Source organism: Berghia stephanieae, chromosome 3 (genome assembly GCF_034508935.2).
Source record: "Berghia stephanieae isolate SIO BIC M18660-M18661 chromosome 3, UCSD_Bste_1.3, whole genome shotgun sequence".
Lineage (NCBI taxonomy): Eukaryota > Metazoa > Mollusca > Gastropoda > Nudibranchia > Aeolidiidae > Berghia > Berghia stephanieae.
In genome coordinates this window covers 27,910,977-27,933,689 of record NC_088362.1, presented here as the reverse complement: position 1 = coordinate 27,933,689, position 22,713 = coordinate 27,910,977, and the positions used below count along the sequence as shown (strand labels likewise).

At 36.6% G+C, this 22,713-nt stretch overlaps 1 protein-coding gene across 5 annotated transcripts in view; it reads right to left on the bottom strand.

Moving 5' to 3' along the window:
- Window positions 1-1,292: 1,292 nt before the first annotated feature.
- LOC144967470 (adipocyte plasma membrane-associated protein-like) overlaps window positions 1,293-22,713 on the bottom strand; it is a 75,454-nt gene continuing 54,033 nt past the window's right edge. For all 5 annotated transcript variants that reach the window (XM_078904757.1, XM_078904756.1, XM_078904758.1 and 2 more), the window contains exons 3-11: window positions 21,314-21,429; window positions 16,198-16,290; window positions 11,012-11,119; window positions 7,789-7,960; window positions 7,072-7,209; window positions 6,605-6,797; window positions 6,036-6,138; window positions 2,928-3,067; window positions 1,293-2,050 (exon numbers count right to left, since the gene is read on the bottom strand). In XM_078904757.1, the coding sequence (XP_078760883.1) occupies window positions 1,835-2,050; window positions 2,928-3,067; window positions 6,036-6,138; window positions 6,605-6,797; window positions 7,072-7,209; window positions 7,789-7,960; window positions 11,012-11,119; window positions 16,198-16,290; window positions 21,314-21,429 (1,279 nt within the window). In that variant the 3' untranslated portion in view covers window positions 1,293-1,834. The remainder of the gene's footprint in view (window positions 2,051-2,927; window positions 3,068-6,035; window positions 6,139-6,604; window positions 6,798-7,071; window positions 7,210-7,788; window positions 7,961-11,011; window positions 11,120-16,197; window positions 16,291-21,313; window positions 21,430-22,713) is intronic.

Below are 22,713 nucleotides of genomic sequence, written 5' to 3'. Positions count from 1 at the left end.
TAGCACAAATAAACCAAACAACATTCTAGAAAAGTAAACACTCCATTCATTCATCTAGATAAATTTCAACCAAAAACAATCCAGAAAGAGGAAATAAATAAGCCAAATCAGACCCAGGAATAATTAATTAATTCTTTTGGAGCATAACACCAAATTAATCACATCCTCAGGTTTCTCCTAGCAATGAAGGCACGGTGATATCGAACCCCAATAATCGATACATAATCATCAATTCAATCAATCAATTACTGCAACCGTAGATTTTCAATTTGCCCAGCCCGCCGTTCTCATTCGCCGCTTATCTTTTCATACACCCCCCCCCCCACCCCCTTCAGTTTTCCTTACTCAAACAATTCAAACAAATAAATATGATATTCCAGTCCGGGTAACGAGGAATGGAGAAAAATCCATCATGTATTTAATGGGTATCGATTACCATGAAATACTATATATAGCAATCAAAGATTTGGAATAAATCTGTGATTGTATTCAATTGTTTATAGTATTTTATCCTCCTCTCATTTCAAATGTATTCCACCAACTCTCAATACGGTAGTGAGTCGGGACGATTTATATGCTGAATTTTGAAATTACAATTAACAGTAAAACAAAAATAAAATAATTGAGATCTCATATATTCTGCCCTTTTGAGTTAAAAAAAACCCCATTAATTCTTGTAATGTCCACATCGCATAATGTTTTGAGACCATGGTACACAAATGCCACATTCAACCATTCTAAAGATGCCCGTTCAAGAGTTGATTAATCTGATATAATTTGTTCTCTTACTGTCCGATCCCACCCATCAATCCTTTTCTATCTTCTTGCTTCTATTTCTTTCTCAAATTAAGAAACTAAGGAGGCAGGCACTGTCGAGGTCGACTGATTTTTTGGGATGTTTTCTTTTTCTCGTATATTTCTTTCTTGCTTTGTCTGACACCTTTCATACACACTTATTCAGATCATTTTCTTTCCCCAGCAACACCGGTAGAGACATTGAAAAAAAAAGTAGTCCTTCAGAGCCATTCGGCTCATGGAGCCGGAGTTTATCTCGGTTTCTATAGCGTGAAACGGACAATAACAATTGCTTGGTATCCTTTGGATAGGACGCTGGTCAGAAATAAATCTCGACTGCACCCGTGACTCCGTTGAGACATTGAGTTATTATTTTTTTCCTACTCTTAATGGAATCTTTTACACTTTCTGGCTTTTTCCAGAGTACGGCAGAATGGTCCACAGAACACTAACAGAAAATAACAAGTTAACACAAAATGACCGACCACAACCACGGCTGTTGTTTGTTTGATTTTTATTAATTCATGAGAGAAAGAAATATAGATGCGAGAAGAAGCAAGTTTTACTGACATCTGCATATAAATAGATAGATAGATAGATAGATAGATAGATAGATAGATAGATAGATAGATAGATAGATAGATAGATGGTTATATAGACAGATAGATAGATCGATAGATAGATAGATAGAATGTTTAATAAACAGAGAAAAAAAAAAGAGTGAACGGTAACGAAAGGGATAGAGAGAGAAATAGTATAAAGGAGAATGAATGGGATAGAGTTTTTTTAAAAACATAATTCAATTCATACAACGAAAATTGAGTTCATTACATGTCTGTAACTTTTATTTATGATGGTTTGGTGATGTGCTGACGCGTAATATAGTTAACATTGGGAATTGTAAAAACGAATGTTTTAAATAGATAATAAATGCGCTTTGTGGAATGTTGGAAAACGATGATACAATCTTTCTTCTGACACAATATAATAGTAACTGCTCTCACTCACAGAATACAATAACAAACAAACAAACAAACACTCAAAGAGGAGTGCCACTTGCAGCAGGTGCAGCTTGGCCTCCGGTTTGACTTCCAGCTTGACCTCCGGTTTGAGTTCCGGTTTGACTGTCTTGACCCTGTGATGTTCCTTGCCCTTGTCCCTGACCTTGACCTGCTTGCTTTGCAAGATACTCTATTAGAATCTGTTTTGCTTGGGCCATATTGGCATCAGTAATTTGGCAGCGGCTGCGTAGAGTCTACGATTTTTTTAGTTGGATTAAAGAGAGTAAGAAAATAGCAATTTTACATTCTTTTACATAAGATTAAAAGGAAAAACATGTTGTTTACGTCACAAAACCATGGACTCAAGAAGAAGAAGAAGAGGAAGAAGAAGAAAAAGAAGGGGAGCAGGACGAGGAGGACGACGATGACTCCGAAGAGGACGAGAAAGAGGAGGTCGAAGAAGAGTAGGAGGTGTTGAAAGTGGAGAAAGGGCGGTGGCTACCAATACATCTATATAGACGTTGTAGCAACAACAGCAATTACAATAAACACGATAAGCAACTAGCACTACTACTAGTGCTACTACAACTACTGCTCCTCCTCCTCTCCTCTTCCTCCTCCTCCTCCTCCTCCTCCTCCTCCTCCTCCTACTACTACTACTACTACTACTACTACTACTACTACTACTACTACTATTACTACTACTACTATTACTGCTGCTGCTGCTGCTACCACTACTACTACTACTATTACTACAATCACTACTGCTTACTAATACTGCTGCTACTACGACTACTACTGCTATAACTGCTACTGTTCCTACTACTTCTGCTACTGTTACTACTACTACTACTACTACTACTACTACTACTACTACTACAACACCTACTACTACTACTACTACTACTACTACTACTACTACTACTACTGCTGCTGCTGCTGCTGCTGCTGCTGCAACTGCTGCTACTACTACTACTACTACTACTACTACTACTACTACTACTACTACTACTATAACTACTACTACTACTACTACTACTATAACTACTACTACTACTACTACTACTACTACCACTACTACTACTACTACTACTACAATTACATTCTACTACTACAACTATCATTTATTACCTGAAGCACGCTGTCCACTGTGACCACTCTTCCATCTCCTTGGGGAAGTACAATGCGTCCCAAGAAGTTGGAGTCTGGAGATCCGATGTACAAAAGACCTTCTTGTTCCATTGTCTCAGAGATTGAATTCATCACCCGGCCTGTGTCGATAGATTTGGGGGGAAAATGCTATAGGCCCACACGACAATGACAATGATAATTCAAATCAATTTTAATAACCACTATTCTGGCCCGGTGGCTTTTTGCACAGCCTGCGGCCACAAAATTTGGGAAAATTTTCTGATTTGCATTGCAACCGTTTTGGAAATTTTTGACAAACTCTTTAATTCTGTTTTTTTTTCCCGAAATGTGCATAACAGACTACTATTGCTAACCAAGGTGAGTTCTTAGCGTTTGGATAGACTTCAATTATTATTCTCACCTAGTGTAGGCTATTCTTTCCTGGCTTAGCTGATTCATTAAACATGTTATAAAAATTAAAGAACAAGATATTAATCTAGTCTAGATCTAGAGTAGACAAACGTTGTGCCTATTTCCAAATCAGCATAATTCCTGGGAAAATTTGCAATTTTTTTGTCCCATAATTTTGCATAATTGTGATTGTGAGTTTGAAATTGTGTAATTCCGCGGGGATATTTTATTACATGTAGAGTTAGTTGTTAGGTGTGGTACAACATATTTGGAACCCTACACAATTTTTGCAACATTTTTTAAAAGTTTACTTATTTTCTTCTGCATTATTCCTCATTTTCTTTGAAAAATTTTGAAATATTCTTTTTAAAAAAACGCGGGGTCAGAATATTGAACTTGATTGACCACTAACAAAAAGCTAAATTTCTATTTTCAATTTCGTCGTCTCCTTGATGAGTAATTCATTTTTAAAATGATTATGAACAATACCCAATAAATATGATCAAAGCGCTTTAAAGATGTTCAAACCCAAAGCAATGGAAGAGACATGCAGTCTTTTAAGAGTTGTCATAATTTTCTTTTTGGAAAAACAAAGCTGTTGCGACCAAGTGCTCATTTTATACCTAAGTAATGTGTGAAAATATTTATACAGCACCAAAGACTTGACCTTGAACCGCTCAAAGCTTGACATGTTATTTAACTTACACCTTTTCATGTAACATTGAGCACGGGGCAGGGAGGGGGGGGGGGAGCAAAGGGGCGCGGTGCCGATCTGTAGAAGACTTAATTTACTCTGTAGAAGACTTAATTTACTCTGTAGAAGACTTAATTTACTCTGTAGAAGACTTAATTTACTCTGTAGAAGACTTAATTTAGGAGAAAGGTTGGCAGAGATATTTCATGTCTACAGTAACATTCGATCTTCAAAGGGGAATTGGGTCAGCTGTAGATTAATGTGAATGATAAAATAGAGCAAAGGGAGCGTTCACATATTACGTCATCAAAAATTTGCCCTTTTTAGACCCCCCCCCTTCCCCCAAGTCATCACTTGTCATCATTGACCTGACCCCCCCCCCTCCCCCTACAGATGATGACGTCATCTAATTTAATAAAAACTAAAAGATAACTTTAATTTCACAATATTTATTATTCGTTTTTCAAACCATAAACATTGATTATCAACGTTTGATAAAACACATTCAGACATTTTATTAATTTCAGAAACTGTTGATAATTTATGTTTTACGATACAATGGGGACATAAAATTTAAATTTGCAAAGATAAAATCTAACAAACATTATTTAAATTAGGCTACTTGGTACAGGTGCTATTTTAAAAAAATCAGAAAGTGTAATTTAAAATAGTATAGGAGGCAAATTATTTTATAGCATATTAGTCTTTTAGTGGAATGAATTTCTGTTTCAATTTCCAAACATAAAATTAATTGATTCAAAAATGTTTCTGCCTTGGACCTCTGGCAATGTACTATAAATAGTATCATCAATTTCATCTTCATCGTCATCATTTTCTCCCATTTGCTGTTCTTCTTGTATGCCGCATTTTCGTGAATGGTCTTTCATTGCTGTGATCGAGGAGTGATACAATGAACATTTAGGGCAAGTTCGCCTTTTGAGAAGTGATACCCCTTTCCCATCTTGTTTCTTGAGAGATGGGCAATACTCATCATAGCAATTTATCTTTAGCTGTTTTGAAAGGAACAAACTTTGAAATAGGCTTAATTTGTCTATGTTTTGATGACATCATCTTGGGTCTGACCCCCCCCCCCTCCCCCATGTCAACACATGTCAACATTTGGTAGACCCCCCTCCCCCCCTAGCTGCTGACGTAATATGTGAACGCTCCCAAAGGGATTTCATTTATTATTGGGGTCAAACGTGTTCGACTGAGTTCATTGTAAAAACAGACTACTAGAAAGGGCGGTGATTAATTAAAAAACTTTATAACAATTATTGATATCTCCAGTCTCAATTTTAGATCTCACCAATTTATGAAAAATCAACACATCAGTTTGTTTACATTGACTGATACTGATATGTTGGATTGTCTCTTACCTACCAGCTGGAATTGTACATTGATATTATATATTAGCAAGGAATTATATGATTTGATTAAACAATGCATGGCAAAGGCGACACACTCAAGGCTTTATGGCAAGGAAGGCAGGATCCGAATGTCCAAATATTCTCCTTTTATTTTTTTGCAGCTCTGCGTTTGAAAACATAAAGGAATAATCAAGCGTTAACGTCATCAAGCAGTATTTTGACGGTTGATTAAGTAATCTCGTTGCCAAGAATTATTATTAGGTTATCGATACCGCTTTGATTTTTAAAAAGATATTTGAATCCCAACTTACTCCCCATTATTCTGTAGTTGTTGGGATGGGGTGAGGATAGACTTTTTAAAACAAAATTTTTAAAATTCAATTTCTACCTTTATCAATATAGTTTCTTAGTCTACTTCACACAAGGTCTTGGTATCATGTAACTTTTTTGCACTAGTATCGTTAGAAGCGTTTGCTTTCCGAAACTGTAGGGAAAAAATACTAGACGCATGCAAGAAGTCCACAAGAGTGGGTCCTAACAGTTTGCTAAGATTGCCGTTTGAGGTTAGATGTAAATTGCATATGATTAACACAACCCTCATCCGAGTGGATGGACATAGGGGTAAAGGCCTACCTGTAGGATCGTGGAGACTTCCCAAGATCTTTCCCATTGAGTCCATCTCAAGCACCAAGCCATGTCGGGGATAGTAACTTTTGATGACGTGTCCAGGAACTTTCTTGAAATGGAGGGGGGGGGGCAATGTTACTTGAACTTTTGACATAGTTGATTAGTGAAAAAAAGCGTAAATATTGTCATGAATATAGAAAAATAATATAATCATATAGACAGGACGGAACTGACGTCAGTCAGCTCTTTGTCGTTGTTTTTAGCCAGCCATTTTTATGAGTAGTTCTCACTAAATTGTATTATTCAAACAATAGTCGTTTAAGGTTACACGTTGTTAAGTGTGTTGGTGCGTTATATTCGGCTGGCGGATGTTATGAGTTCTTTTTAATTCAACGCATAGCATCAATAGTCGTGCACAAGCATAAAGCACATTTAAAAGCCGCGAGCTACTAAAGGCCATGAGCAATGATTATTTCAGTTACCAAAGCCACTGCATGAAAATAATCATACAATGATAGAGAAACACAGACAGACAAACACAGACAGACAGACATGTGTACAGATTGTCTACTCACTCTGACAGTATTCAGCCTAGCAGCACGATTTTTTGAGTACATGTCCATAGAGTTACGAATAGCTGCATGCCTCACGTTGGCCAAGCTGACCCAGAAAGTTCCTCGGGTCGATCTCCGAATGTTCTGAGGCATTCCTGGAAGATTATTGGCGAACGGTTTCATCTGCATAAAAGTGTCATTGGCCAGACTCATGCTGAAATCGTAAAAGTAAAAAATGAGATGGAAAAACTTGTCAATTGTGAAATGACCCAATATTTAAAAATGTAATGAAGATATTAAAAACTAAAAACTCCTAATGAGAAAGGATTTAAACAAAAAAGGCACTATCCAGTAAACAATAATTTTGAGGTTTTATTTAAAGAAGAAAGATTTTGAAAATGTCCACTGATCTTTACTGCAGACAGGGAGTTCTTAGATAGACCTTTGCAGCTTTCCAATTGCAATCGCTGCAACCACTTCAAACCTACCTGAGAATCCTGGCCCGACCTGTTTCAGACACAAGCAGCTGGGTTCCATCGGCAGACAATTCCAAACCGTTGGGGTAGACGAAGATGTTCTTTGTAACCTCCGCCATTCTATTGGTGTTTGGGTTGAACGCCAAGATTCTATGGACAGATTGCAAAGAGACTATAGCTGTAACTCGCATCATTAATGACAAGAAGATGAATTGAGTAGGGTAGAGAACTGCAAGAGGACAATATAGAATAAAATATTCGCGGTGATGAGAATTTAACCTGAGACCTAACTGATATGGCACCCTGCGCCTAGTTGCGAGGGTTACGCCCTGCAAATCGCACCACCCACGATTCACAACAAGCGTTTCAAATGTGGTATCCCAAGTTCCTTTTCCCATCACAACTTTGTGGGGGGTCATGTCTCGTCCTAAGGGTTTACTATTGCTGTTAGGTTGAGACCCATTGCAAAGCGCTTTGATTACATTTAGTGGATATATCGCTCCATATAGTCACTCAGTTCTTTGTTGTTTTGTTGTTTTTTTTGCCATCCGCGTTTATAAGTAATTCTCACTAAACTGTATTAACCTGACTATAAACAATCATGGTTACACAAAGTTTTGTGGGGTTGGTCCGTTATAATTCCGGATGACAATGTTGTGAGCTCCATAGCGAAACGCATACTATCTATAAAAAAAGCTCAAATTTTCACGTTTTTTTTTTAAAGCTCACCTTCCACTGGGTCTCCCTTCCATGATGATGTAGATGTCGTTGGCGGCATCAAACTTGTCACTGGAGTCACTGATGAGGATCGTACCGTCGTCGGCCACCACCATTCCATTGAGGTATTTGGGTAATCGGCCTCCAACGGGTGCTCTAGAACTGTACAATACGTTCACGGCTCCTTTGGAATAAAACGAGGAGGTAAGCGTGGTGGTTATGTTTTTTTTTTTTTTTTTTTTTTTTTTATGTGTTTAACGGCGCTTTCGACACTATTTAGGTCATTTAAGCGCCCGTTTCTGTCTTTTATCAATTTTTATCGGCCTTGAGAGGCGGTAGCTGCTCAAAACGCGTACTGTGGTAATAGAATCTTTATAAAATCATAATAGTTACATGTTTATTATGTAAAAAATATTTATTTACAATTTCTGCAGGAGTTCACATTCCTGCAGATACTTTAAAATTGTAAGCGGATCGACCGACTGGAACTGAGACTTCAAATCCCTGTTTTCATAATGTTGTGACCTTATCTGTTCTACATCTGTACATTCAATTAAAATGTGCTGAACTGTGAGGTCACAGTTACATCTTCTGCATCCCTCTCCAGAAGGAAACGGTGAGTGAGGGCAGTATGACCGATCCGGAGTCGAGTTATTTTGACCTCCTCTCTTCTTTTTAGCCCTGAGTTGGGTCTGGGGCCGAGGTCAGTTTTAATTTGTTTTAATTTGTTATGTACGTCTCGACTCCAGGATCGTTCCCATTCCTTTCGGACGTGTTTTTTAATATTAATCTTTAAATCCGCGTGTGGGATTTTACTGCCCTCTTGTAATTCTTGGCTCACCGCCTCTTTTGCCAGTTGATCCGCTTCTTCGTTCCCCTGGATACCCACATGACTAGGTACACAGAGAAAACAAACTTTCATTTTTTTAAATAAATAATTTATTTGCACCTTCCAAGATACTTGAGATTCTTGGATCGGTGCAATACAAATTTGAGATCCCCTTAAGTACGGACAGCGAGTCAGACAAGATCAAGAATTTGTTTTTATTCGATCTCAAAGCCAAAGTGGTTATGTTTAGGAACGTTGATGTTAATATTATATATATATATATATATATATATATATATATATATATTTTATATATTATATATATATATATATATGTATATATATATGTATATATAGATTGATAGATAGATAGATAGATAGATAGATAGATAGATAGATAGATAGATAGATAGATAGATGAGAGATAGATATATAGATAAGATAAATAGATGAGAGATAGCTAGATAGATAGATAGATAGATAGATATATAGATAAATAGATATATAGATGAGATATAGATAGATAGATGAGAGATATATAGATGAGAGATAAATAAGATAGATTGAGAGAGATAGATAGATATATAGGTGAGAGATAGATAGATAGATTGATAGATAGATAGAGAGATAGATGGATAGATATATAGATAGATAGATGAGAGATAGATAGATAGATAGATAGATAGATAGATAGATAAATAGATAAATAGATAGATAGATGAGAGATAGATATATAGATAGATAGATAGATAGATAGACAGAGAGATAGATATATAGATAGACAAATAGATAGTAAAATGAGAGATAGATAGATAGATAGATAGATAGATAGATAGATAGATAGATAGATAGATAGATCAGAGAGAGATAGATAGATAGATGAGAGAGATAGATAGATAGATGAGAGAGATAGATAGATAGATAGATAGATGAGAGAGAGATAGATAGATAGATGAGAGATAGATAGATCTATCTAAAGATAGATAGATAGATAGAGAGAGAGAGAGAAAGAGAGAGAGAGAGAGAGAGAGAGGGAGGGAGGGAGGGAGAGAGAGAGAGAGGGAGAGATAGATAGATAGATAGATAGATAGATAGAGAGAGAGAGAGAGAGAGAGAGAGAGAGAGAGAGAGAGAGAGAGAGAGAGAGAGAGAGTCACTCATGAGGTTCTTTACTGTCGTCAACCACAACCCTCCAATTGTGAAACAGCTCCTTTGCAATAAATCAATTAGGTAACCGTGGAGGTGATGTTTGGGAGGTTGATGTTAATATCAAATAGAGATATCTCTGTCATCTATCTGGAATTTGATAATGTATTTATGTCTTTTTGTTTTTTTATTTGTGTTGGCTGAAGAAGGGTTTTGAGCCCGAAACGTTCCGTGTTTGGTATTTTGTTCTTTTTGGGTGCTGTTATATTCATTTTTGTTTATTACTTTTTATTTTTGTCAAAGGGTTTCAGGAGTGAGCCGGCTGCATCCGCATTGGTTATGGACTGAGTATAATGAAACCGTAAAAAATACTCAAAATACAGTCCAGTCCAGATAATTCGAAATCTGATTAACCGAATTTCTTTTAAATCGAAGAAAATACGATGTAATGAATTATTTTCTTCTTTTTCTATATAAAATATTCATGGTTAATTTGAATTCGACCAGTCGTTATTCTCTTTATTCGAAGTGCAAGTGCTTGCCCATCACTAAAAAAAAAAAACTCTGGAAGGTCATAACCAACTGCCTGTTCTCCGTATCCACCCTCCCACGCGTTTTAATGACTGAGCTGACTAATAATAATAATAATACATAACTAGACCCCTGAGGCATGTAATGGCGTGTTGTTCCCTCTCCGTCCCACCCGCCCTCTCTCTTCTTTCTCCAAATTGACCAGCTGTCTCGCGTCATCCCTCTCTCCTTCTCGCGCTCTCATCACTAAGACTAACTTGTGGTCTGCTGGCCGCTGGCTAACAAAGGGGGTTGGTTATAAATATATCTAACAAACAGTGATAACCACAAGCTGACCAATACACGGCACGAACAATCATAGGCCACACCCCACTCCACGCGTTTCTCTTTCTCTTCTGTGCTGTCTTTCTTTATTGATCGATGGCTCTAGATCTAGAAGTAGAGGGCATACACAGCATGCAGTGTTAACTACTACTCTGTGCTATTGTGTAGCTTGTAAGTGTTAGGGCCAGGGCACGGCTTGACCAGGGCCAAAGCATACGTGTACAACAAGGGTACAACAATATTACAACAGTAATATAACCCTGATACCTGGAGTCAGGTTTAGTTATTTCCCTTGTTTGGAGACAAATCGAATTCTGATAAATAGAAGTCATTTGCTTTTCCCACCCAATTCGAATTATCAGGACTGCACTGTAAATATAAATGCGCATATTTAACCCGTCTTACCTGTGTTGGGGTTGACAGAGAAGAGCCCACGATATGCGTCTAACACCAGGAGATTTCCATCTTTGTTCACTCGAATACTGGTCAGCTGGCCGCATTGTGCATGCGTCTCTGGTCAGCAAAGGGGAAAAGATAATTAGCTAATAATATCTACATATAGTGCATGGGCCAGTGGGCGAAACCCTCCCCCCCCCCTGGGGGAGTTTTCGCCACATGGTTTTTCTGAAACAGCAATATATCTTGAGTATTAATCCGGGTGTTACCGTTTTTTCAAGTGTCATTTACGAGAGTTACGGCCCTTGAAAGGTCATTAGGTGCAATTTTTTGTGAAATCGTTTTTGTGCATAAAATGGTTGTTTATCACCTTAAAATTGTTTCACATACAATCAATAATGGAATTTTATTGTAATTTCTCATTTTTTGCCTCATATCATAAAATATTTTACAAAGCCATATAGCGTTTTTAAATCTTTGATAGCCATTTTCTCTATAATTTGAAAAAAAAATCTATTACAGTGTACTTGTTTCCCTTCAGGATGAATAAACAAGAGGGATTTTGCACTAGCACAATTCAGGCATGCTTCAGGGACATATAACACAAATTAATCAGGGTGTTACAGTTTTTTCAAGTATCATTTACAGGAGTTATGGCCCTTGAAAGGTCATCGGGTGCAATTTTTCGTGAACTCATTTTTGTGCATAAAATGATTGTTTATCACCCTAAAATTGCTTCAAATGCAATAAATAGTGGAATTTTATTGTCATTTATTATTTTTTGCCTCATGTCATAAAATATTTTACAAAGCCATATAGCGTTTTTAAATCTTTGATAGCCATTTTCTCTATAATTTGAAAAAAAAAAGTCTATTACAGTGTACTTGTTTCCCTTCAGGATGAATAAACAAGAGGAATTTTGCACTAGCACAATTCAGGCATGCTTCAGGGACATATAACACAAATTAATCAGGGTGTTACAGTTTTTTCAAGTATCATTTACAGGAGTTATGGCCCTTGAAAGGTCATCGGGTGCAATTTTTCGTGAACTCATTTTTGTGAATAAAATGATTGTTTATCACCCTAAAATTTCTTCAAATGCAATAAATAGTGGAATTTTATTGTCATTTCTCATTTTTTGCCTCATATCATAAAATATTTTACAAAGCTATATAGGGTTTTTAAATCTTTGATAGCCATTTTCTCTATAATATGAAAAAAATATATATTACAGTGTATTTGCTTCCTTTCAGTGATAAATAAACAAGAGGAATTTTGTACTAGCACAATTCAGGCATGATTAATGGGCATATAACACATATACATTTGTAACATTTGACCTTGCTGTAGCAAAGAAAGCTTACGATATTGTCTGGCAAAACCCACAGCTTTACAAAACAGTCATTATTCACCTGGGTGTCTTTCACACCATAATTTCATATCTTGGTGCCCTGGGAAAGCTCCAAAGTGGATCTGGTTTTGAAGAAATTGTGACTGAAGCAGGGCTATGTGCACATGGTTCTATGGATAGGGTTATGAGTGGAAAGAACTACAACAGGGCTGTATGAGTGCATGTGTCTGTTTTGGAGGCTCTAGAGAGGCTTCTGCTTGCAAAATTTGAGCAGGACACGGATTCAAAACTCAGTAAAGACCTCATGTCTTACATAAAGGAATTCACCGAAGGAATTTCAAGCCATACAGCTAATAAAATTCTCCAGTCAACTGTGTATGCTGAGTTATTTTCCCAGTATGAAGCCTTCAAAGAGAGTGTCCGCTCAGGAAAGTACGGAAAAACTGCACAATACTGGATCCAATACATGGACAGAGTTTGGCTTCTCCTCCAGTTTCTGCGAGCTACAAAGACAAACAACTTTCTTCTTCATATATCTTGTTTAAAAGAACTGTGCCCACTGCTTTTTACCATGAATCACCATAATTATGCCAAGTATATCAGTGTATATTTTGTGTCACTAGCCAACCTGATTCATTCCCACCCAGGGGCAGAAGAAATGTTACAAGATAATGGATTTAGTGTCTCCAGATCAAGGACGCCTGCTGGAAGAATAGCAGTTGATATGACCATTGGACAAACAATAAACAAACATGCAAAGACAAAAGGAGGTATTGTTGGGTTCAGCAAGAGTCTTCCAAGCTATTACCGTTGGAGTGTAACAAGACACAATCGAGCAGAATATGTATCAGCAACCCAAAGAATGATCAGCAACAACAACTGTATAGATATAGACACCCACAAAGAATTGAACCTTGCAGAAAAAAGACAAAGTGAAAAGCGAGTGCAAAAGATCCTCCAGGCATTTTCAGCATTTATCAATCCCTTTGAAGTTGAAGATGGTCTGGTCAGTCTAGCTTCAGGAATGAAAATGCAAGAGGATGTTGCTGATGACCTGCTAGCCGTGGAAAAAACAGGAAAAAGATTGTTTGAAAGTTTTGTTGAAAACAGACTGAAGGAAAAGACTGTAGAATTTCACAAGCCATTAGAAAGGAACAAGACCAAGACATTTGCATCATTGAGGAAAGTGGTAACAGTGAAAAAAGACATGAACGTGGTCAAAATCAAGGTACAAAGAAATTTATTTGGCCAGCTTCTTGTTTTGTCCCAAGAGCACAGTGTTGATCTTCAAAAAGTTCTTCAATATCCTCTAACACCTACTCCATGGTCGCTGGCTTCATCAGATGGTTTACCTCTGAAGACCAACAAAGCAACTCTGTTGCACAAGCTCACGCCTGACAATTCATTAATGTTTGAGGATTATGCAAAAAAACAAACAAACACCGTTTACATTGTTGATGGCAATGCACTGTTACAAACTCTGTCAGCAATCCCAAATACATTTGGTGAAGTAGCCAAACTTACATTTTCCTCCTTACCACAAGCAGCTTGTGTGCACTTTGTGACTGATACTTACATAGAAGATTCAATCAAAGGTTGTGAGAGATTGAGGAGAGGATCTTCTGAAGATAATGCATACTTGTTAAGAGGATCTGCAACAACAGTGCCCAGACGTTGGAAATCATTTCTCAGCTGCGTTGATAACAAAAGATCTCTTATCAGGTTTCTCCTCAAGGAATGGGAAAGTAACGAATATGCAAAGAAACTGAGAGAAACAGGGAAATCTTCTTTGTCTGTGAAGAGAGAGATGCACCTTACTTTACAGTGACACGGATGAATTTACCACAGCTGTACCTTGTCTAGATCTCTACTCATCACAGGAAGAGGCAGACACACGAATTATACTGCACTGTCAATATGCTTGCCGCCAACCAAACTGTGAAACAATTGTTGTCAGATCACCAGACACGGATGTCTTCTTACTTCTCCTTTCATTCTCAGAGACAATTGGAAAGACCCTGATTTTTTATACTGGCTGTGGCAACAACAGGCGACAAATCAATGTCTCTCAGATAGCAAAGACTTTGTCTAAACAGATGTGTGATGCATTACTTGGTGTCCATGCATTCACAGGCTGTGACACAACAAGTTGCTTTGCTGGGCAAGGAAAGCTGAAAGCTCTAAAATTTCTTCAAAAAGAGGAAGATCTTAGAATTCTGTTCTCCAGATTTGGAACATCAGCAGCTGTTTCGAGTAATGACTGTCTCATGTTAGAGTCATTTGTGTGCAAGCTGTATGGCAAAACCTCATGCACAAGTGTCAACAAAGTGAGGTATGACATAGTTCGCCAGCGTTTCAAAGGAAAGAAAGGTACCATCTCATGCAGTGGTGGAATTGATCTGTGTCAGATGCCTCCTTGTAGTCAAGTATTGACACTGCACATATCAAGAGCCAACTTTCAAACTCTCATTTGGAGGAATGCAGTGTGCCAGAATCCTAGCATTCCAAAACCAGAGGATAACGGTTGGCAGAGAAATTCTGCAAATGAATTGGAAGTACAGTGGTTCAAAGATGCTTTCATTCCAGATGAGTTGCAGGAAATTGTGTATGAAGAAAGCTGCACCAGTACTGACGAAGATACATATGCCGAGGATGGTAGTGATAGCTTTGACAGTGATTTCCTTGACGACACTTCAGAGGACGAAGAGGATTTTGCTACTGATGATGAGGATATGTAATAAATTGGTGAGCAGTGCAAACTGTTAAGGAGTAAAGCATGTTTGCAAAACACATAAGGATATTGTTTTTATGTACTTACTGCATCTTGAATCAAGAATCCCTTTTGAGTATCAATTATTCTTCATAATATAAACAATGCGATTTCGTTCAAAAGTCTTCGGTAATGATGCTTCACTTGGGTTGTGAACAAATTAGTCTTTTTTCATGATATATCTACTGTTTTTACCACACCTTCAACTTACTTTTAAATGTGACAACTGGACATCAATACCATGTTTAAAAAGAATGAAAATTATGATGAATTTGGCATCCCACAAAGTGGAGAAATATTTAAGGGTTGCGTACACTTTTAGTTTTTCCTATGACGTAGAAATATGAAGGTTGTTGTTGAGGCTTGGGCCATAGCTTTCTTCAGTGCTACATTTTTAATGAACATGCTGTTTTTGGCCATATTTAAAATAATGTTTGTGTAAAACACTGAAATAGCTTAGTTTAGATATGACACGTCATGAGATTACTGACAAATTGTTTCAACTTTCTGTGAATCTATATAATATTTACAAATTGAAAGCTTGTGCACATAGTTTGATAGTATATTCAATTTACTTCAGTTTGATACCCAATTTGCATATATTTGAATTAATATTGTAGTCTCCAGAGCCTTTGAAAGAAATGTCTCTTTTTTGCAAAGGGACACAACTCACTTTTTTCAAAGAGCCATAACTCTCTTAAATGACACTTATTTTTACGGTAACAGTGGAATTTGTATGGCCAATAAGTTCTATTATTTGAAAAACATAGTGGCATAAACTCCCAAAGGGGGGGGGGAGGGGGGGTCCCAGTGGCCTAAGCACTAATATATAGAATTTATACATTTATTCATGTTTTCACCTTCACAACGCCATTATTCATTCACCTTAACAATTAACAATGCCATAATCACATTATCTCATTTGTCTGTAGTGTTTCATTCATCCTGTTTTGTTGATAAAGGGGAAACTCGAAACGCCCACAGTACATTATGTCTTCTTCGTCTAATACGTTGAAGCTTACAATTCAATACGTATCGTTATTTCTAGCCTATTGTTATAAAGATTGGACTTACTACATCCGTTGGGAGCTAAATTAGCCACAAGTTTTGGTGGACAGGAGGCTGCGTTGACAACCAGTCGATCTTTGGTGACGGCGTATATGTTACCTGGGTTAGATAAACAATTGATTAGAGTTATAGCATTATATTCCACCCCTCTCCCTAAATAGTAACGCGTAATGATATCAAGTTTACATTAATAATTTGTGAATGTAAATGTTGCTGCTCGAAGCTCGAAGAAATAGATAATCAGGGACGGCTGGTAATAATGGGCAGGGTGGGCAAATACCAGCCTGTTTTTTCAAGTTATATGCTGTATTACCAGGTCCGAAATAATCTAATTTAAATTAGATAATTTCAAAAGTTACTACTTAAACTTGATACTTCGTACTGAAATCAATTTGTGTGTATTTTTGATATATTGAGAATCACCATGCACCCCGTAATACATAAACCAGGATACGCTCCTGTTCTTTTTTTTTATCAACCCCCCCCCCCCCTCTCCCCAACCACTCCACTCCGCCCACATCGTCATCCCATCGTCACGTCGCCTGACGCTGAACTCCGAGTTTGCTGTCTGGCCTCTCTAGTACTAGGTCGGGCTAATTCAAATGAGCCCACCTTATAAACTAAATGCAGATTTTGGCAAACGTACTTTTTCTAATTTATTGCCTTACTTGTGCTGGTACCATTGATGTAATGACATTGGGAAGATTCCAGTATTGAATTTAATTTATTAATTTACTAATATATCAATTTAGTATTAACTTGTGTTGTTTTTATATATTTGTTTAACCATTTAAATTTATTTTTTTCTCGTTTTCTTTAGTGCTTCTCAAAACTCATTTATTTAAATTGTTTTCTTATTTGATTTTTTTTTTTTTTTTTTTTAACAAATTAATTTGTTCTTTTTTTTTTCTTCAAATTCTTCAAGTAATTACCGCTGTATTTTTATTGCCATACTAAATATTTTTGCAAAACAATGTAATTTTCTATTGCATTTCCTCTAATAAAACAAAACACTTTTATTCAAAGGTCACGACTAAATAAATGTATAAAATACAACCACCATTTTGGTTTTCTCAACAATTGAATTAGTATACGAGAAATACTCTTCTGAGAAAAGAGATAGTTGAATTCTAAGAGGAAATAGATACGTTTAAAGGAAGGGTGGGCAGATTCCGTACTTGCCCGTCCTAAAGCTAATACATACATAAGATAGTTCGTGATGAAGAGGCGGGAAGCTAGGGGTTGGTTGGGTAAGGAGTAAAGATAACACGGTCGTTATTGTTATCGTCTAACGAATGCATGAGGAGAGATTAGTAGCAATATTTTGTCTTAATTGTATTGTATGAATTATTGGCGAAAGCCTAAGATTAAATAAACTTTGTTTTTGTTTGTCTTTTTTTTTTTTGACTATGGAACTGATACTTAATAGCAGACCTGCCTACTTGAAATAGGAAAATAAAAATCGTAGTTTTCAGGGTTAATAAAATCGTAGATATTTTAACTACCCTTTAACAAAATCACCGGAATTTTCGTCTATTATAGGTATCAAATTTAAAAAAACGAGAAAAACTGATTGGAAACGTAATTATGTTGGTGGTGGTAGTAATGATGATGGTAATACTCGTATTATTATTGTTATTATTATCATTTGTTATTATTATTATTATTATTATTATTATTATTATTATTATTATTATTATTATTATTATTATTATTATTATTATTATTATTATATTATTATTATTATTATTATTATTTATTATTATTGTACGTATTGGTGGTATTACGATTTTTTTTTTGTTTTTTTGTTTTTTTGTGTGTGGTTATTAATGGTATCAGTTTATTGTTTGGTTCCATTTATCATTTTTTTTCCACTTTCATGTATGTTGTCATCAAATTTTATGATTTATTGGCGAAAGCCTAAGATTGAATAAACTTTGTAATATCGTATTGTAATCATCATTGTCGACGACATCGTCGTTGTCATCATAATCATCATCATCATTAACAACAACAACAACAACAACATTAACATCAAGTACTACAATAGAAATAAAAACAATATCAACATCATCATATAATTTCCGTCATCGTCTCCACAACTATCATTCTAACCAACAGCACCATCAAAACCACTACCATAATTACATCCTCCCTCACCGTCTCCTCTTCCTCCTCCTCCTCCTCCTCCTCCACCACCACCACCGCTACCACTATTCCAACCACTACCACCACCGGCACAATCATTCTAACCACCAAGAGAGCAGTAAAATTATGCAATTTGAGCTCTGAATGAAACTCGAGTCATATCGCTGTTGTTGTTTCTCGATAAAAACTTTACAGTTACTACGTACTACTGAAAACCAGTAATGTAACAGAAATATTAATCTCGCAGTTGAGGGATTAAAGCATCTCTTTAATTTTTCGAGTGAACGAGATGGACTTGTATTGTGAAGGTGTTGTCGCATTATGTCTCTTCGCTTTAATTTTTTGTTGTATTCTCTTTCGTGATTCATTTTTGATTACGTTTGGAATAATTAAAATCTACTGGTATTGTCATTGCATTGTGAATGTGATTATTTGTGGTTGAAATAATTTTTTTTTTAAGGCGAACAAAACAAACAAACAAACAAACAAGACAAAACAAAAAAAAAAAAAAAAAGAAAAAAAAAAAAAAAAAAAATATATATATATATATATATATATATATATATATATATATATATATATGACCGACTCATCTTTGCCCGACCACTATAAATAGGCTAGAACCGCCACTGTAGATAATAATGTGAAATTGAATGTAAGCTTCAATTTAATTACAAAAACATATCAAATGAACGTTTCGGGTTTCCCCTTTATCAACAAAATATTCATTCATCCTGTTTTGTTTATAAAGGGGAAACCCGAAACGTTCATTTGATATGTTTTTGTAATTAAATTGAAGCTTACATTCAATTTCACATTATTATCAATAATAATTTGTGACGTCAGACTATCAACCATTAAATACACTAAAATTAGATTTTTGAATAAAGACGTAGCTAGACCTCTAGCCTCTATCATTTGAATATTTTAGAAAATGTCTTTTACTCAGTGATAACGAAATCGGAATCGATTGACGGGTAGAATAAACGATTTCTTACACTTATACTCTTGCGCTTTGGAATTCGAACTTTGTTCCCAACGCGCACTCGCAAGCTCGTGTAGCGGTTGGGGACACGTCAGATATTCCAAAAATAAAGAGTGTGAAATCGCATAATATTAGATAACACATAATATATCTTATGCAATTCAGGGTTCCACACTTCGACATCTTTTATTTTTGTCTTGAGAAAAAACACATGCATACAACCGCCTTGGTGACGACAGAGGTGAGAAAAAAGCAATTTTTATGTCCTTAGACAATGCCATATTCAGGAACTATTTGGCACAAATCACGTGCAGACAGGTACCATGAAATGTGTTGCCTACTAAAACCAGTTGTTGGGGTGACAAAAACAAGCCCAATATGCCAAATATTCAGGAACTATTTGGCACAAATCACGTGCAAACAGGTACCGTGACATGTGGTGACTAAGACCAGTCGGGGTGATTAAAACCAGCCCAAAAATGCTCCCCCCCCCCCAACCTAGATTGACAATTATTAAACAAATAATATGGTAAAATGTACATCAGAAGTTGATAGATTTCAAAATTCCGCACGCTATTTAAAAAATATCCTTATATAATATATCTTGACATTAAACTCACCTGTTCGATGATTATTTTTCGAAAGTGTGGGAGAAAGAAGGAAATCTATCAAATGACGTACATTTTAACCATATTTTTAAAAACTATTTTTCAGTCTGGGGGAAGGGGGGGGGGGAGGAGGCACAGTTGTGGGTAGGTATTTGTCAGGCCATTCCTCGGTATAGTATGGCTACCAAATAAACATTTAAAACAACAAACAAACAAACGAGAGATATCTATTTATGCCCTTCCCTTCCCTCAAATACTCTGTATTAATCGAGCAATTATGCATATTTCGGATCTATTGAAAACGATGTGTACATATATGCAGGTCTGACATCCGAATCCACTTATGAGCCTAGTTTACCATTGTTGTAATGGACACTATTTTGCGTCAATTTTTTTTTATTTTTGAGATTTCCATTACAACAATGAGCCCATAAGGAATTGAGTTATCAGACCTGCAAATAAGTGCACGTCGATTGAAAAGTATAATCACTTGACAGAGAGGTGATAGTGATATATAATGGTCTTCAAAAGCCGTGACGTCACTTCCCTCGTAATGACGCAGGTAACTTAGTAACTAGTTCTAAATTATCGGAACAATGGCGGGCGCCCTTATGAAATACTTCTCAGACGAGCATAAAAGTTAACCAGATGAGAAAAACATTATAAATCTGATCATTTTAAAAACTTTTAATCATTCTGATCATATGACAAGTGAAAAAGTTCTAGCCAGCATGAAAAATAAAAAGTACCGATTTTGTTGTTGTTTAGAATCAACTGCTCGTTGTTGTTTAGAATCAAACTGCTCGTTGCTGGGAGGACGCGACATCCGACAATTGAAACCATTGTTACTATCTGCTATAGAACCCGAGGTGCCGGTTTCTGGTCTTGTAATATAACATTCGCATTGGGTCCTGTTGTTCTCTAGTTCGAATTTCGCTCTGGCGAAACTTGAGCTTGAGCCCAAAGCGCTTTACAAGGAGTCCCTGGCCAACATTAACACTTAAGATGTAGGACGAGACATATTTGTTTTCGACGGAGATAACGCTGTTAACGGCCAAATACTCATTTTACACCCAAGTACGGGGAGATCATGTGAGTAAATAGCCTATTCTGTGAACAATTCGCCGCTCAGAGCGTGACTCGAACTCAGGACTTTCCGATCCGAAGGCGAGTGTCAGATACCACTAGACCACATTGTCGCACTGACCACATATTGCGATATATAAAAGCTCAGATTTTTCTTAATGCGTCCAATTCGAATCTTTTGAAAAGTATAATGTCCTGCCAGAATGGTGATAGACGATTGTTACTACTGTTACTGTATTTTGGGAAATTGTGTATCCTTGAGCTCTAAAGCTCCAAAAGGGGGGAATGTACTTACCATTTAGGGATGCAAAGGATGCAGGACCTCGAACTTTACCCTGGTGTAATTTTTCAACATTGTAAAGGGCATAATTGGGCGACAGGGTTCCCTCAAGAATTGGTGGGTTAGGGAGGCTGCAATGGAGAGGGTAATGTAAATGTTGCTGCTCGATGGTCGGAGAAATAATTAACAATGTGAAATTGAATGTAAGCTTCAATGTAATAGACGAAAACAGATAAAATAGACTTTTCGGGCTTCCCCTTTATCAGCAAAACAGGGTGAATGAAATACTACAGACGAATGAGATATTGTGGTAGTTGCGTTGTTAAGATGAATAAGCATTCATCCTGTTTTGTTGATAAACGTCCATTTTATCTGTTTTCGTATATTAATTTGAAGCTTACATTCAATTTCACATTCTTATTTAAAAGAAATGGTAGAATATCATGGGTGTCAAATAGTTATTTTTTAATAACAAAAACTCTGGTTGAGGTGATTTGAATGGTGAAGATTGAATTGATAGCGTACGATTTTTGACCGAGAACGAATTATATTGATACGAGGTATTTCCTCGAGGTGTGTAAGTTATCGGATTCCGTTAAAAATCGTATTAATCGTATTATAACAACTTAATCTCATCTCTAGAATTAAATTAAGAATAGAAAATGGTGAAACTGAATGAAATGTGTAGAACGCCGTAAATTAGTTGTTCGCTGATGGTAAGTCATTGACGACTTCGGTTGTTCCTTTTGGGCTCCTTCTTTGGCCAGTTGATCGGCAATTTCATTTCCATATATACCTACATGACTTGGAATCCACTGCAGCACAATTTTTCCTGTTTTACCATCAGCAAAAGAAAATAATAAAGCTAAAAATAGACAAAGAAAGGAATGACACACACCTGGAACACATCAAGCAGGATCCAATCCATGCCATTCAGCGAAGTAGCCAAGTCACCCTATTCCGCCTCCGAACAGGACATTATAGACTAAGAGGACATATGTTTACAAAGCTAGGTATTGGAACAACCCCTTATTGCCCATGTAGAACCGACCATGAAACCACTTTATATGTGCTTATGGATTGCCCATTATACAACGTGCAACGTTCGAACCACTGGGTCACCCCTACAACACTCAACACAAAGCTCTATGGTGAGGCTGGGGACCTAAAGCGGACCGCAGACTTCATAGCAGATATCGGACTGCAGCCATAGATGTCCATCAGAGGAACGAAGAAGAAGAAGAAGAAGTTGTTCGCGTACTATCCAGATCAGCAATCGGTTAGATCGACGTGCATTTTTTTTTTTGCAGGCCAATTCCTTATGGGCTCATTGTTGTAATAAAAATCTTTAAAAATGATGCAAAACCTTGTCCATTACAACAATGTTAAAATGGGCCCATAAGTTGGTTCGGATG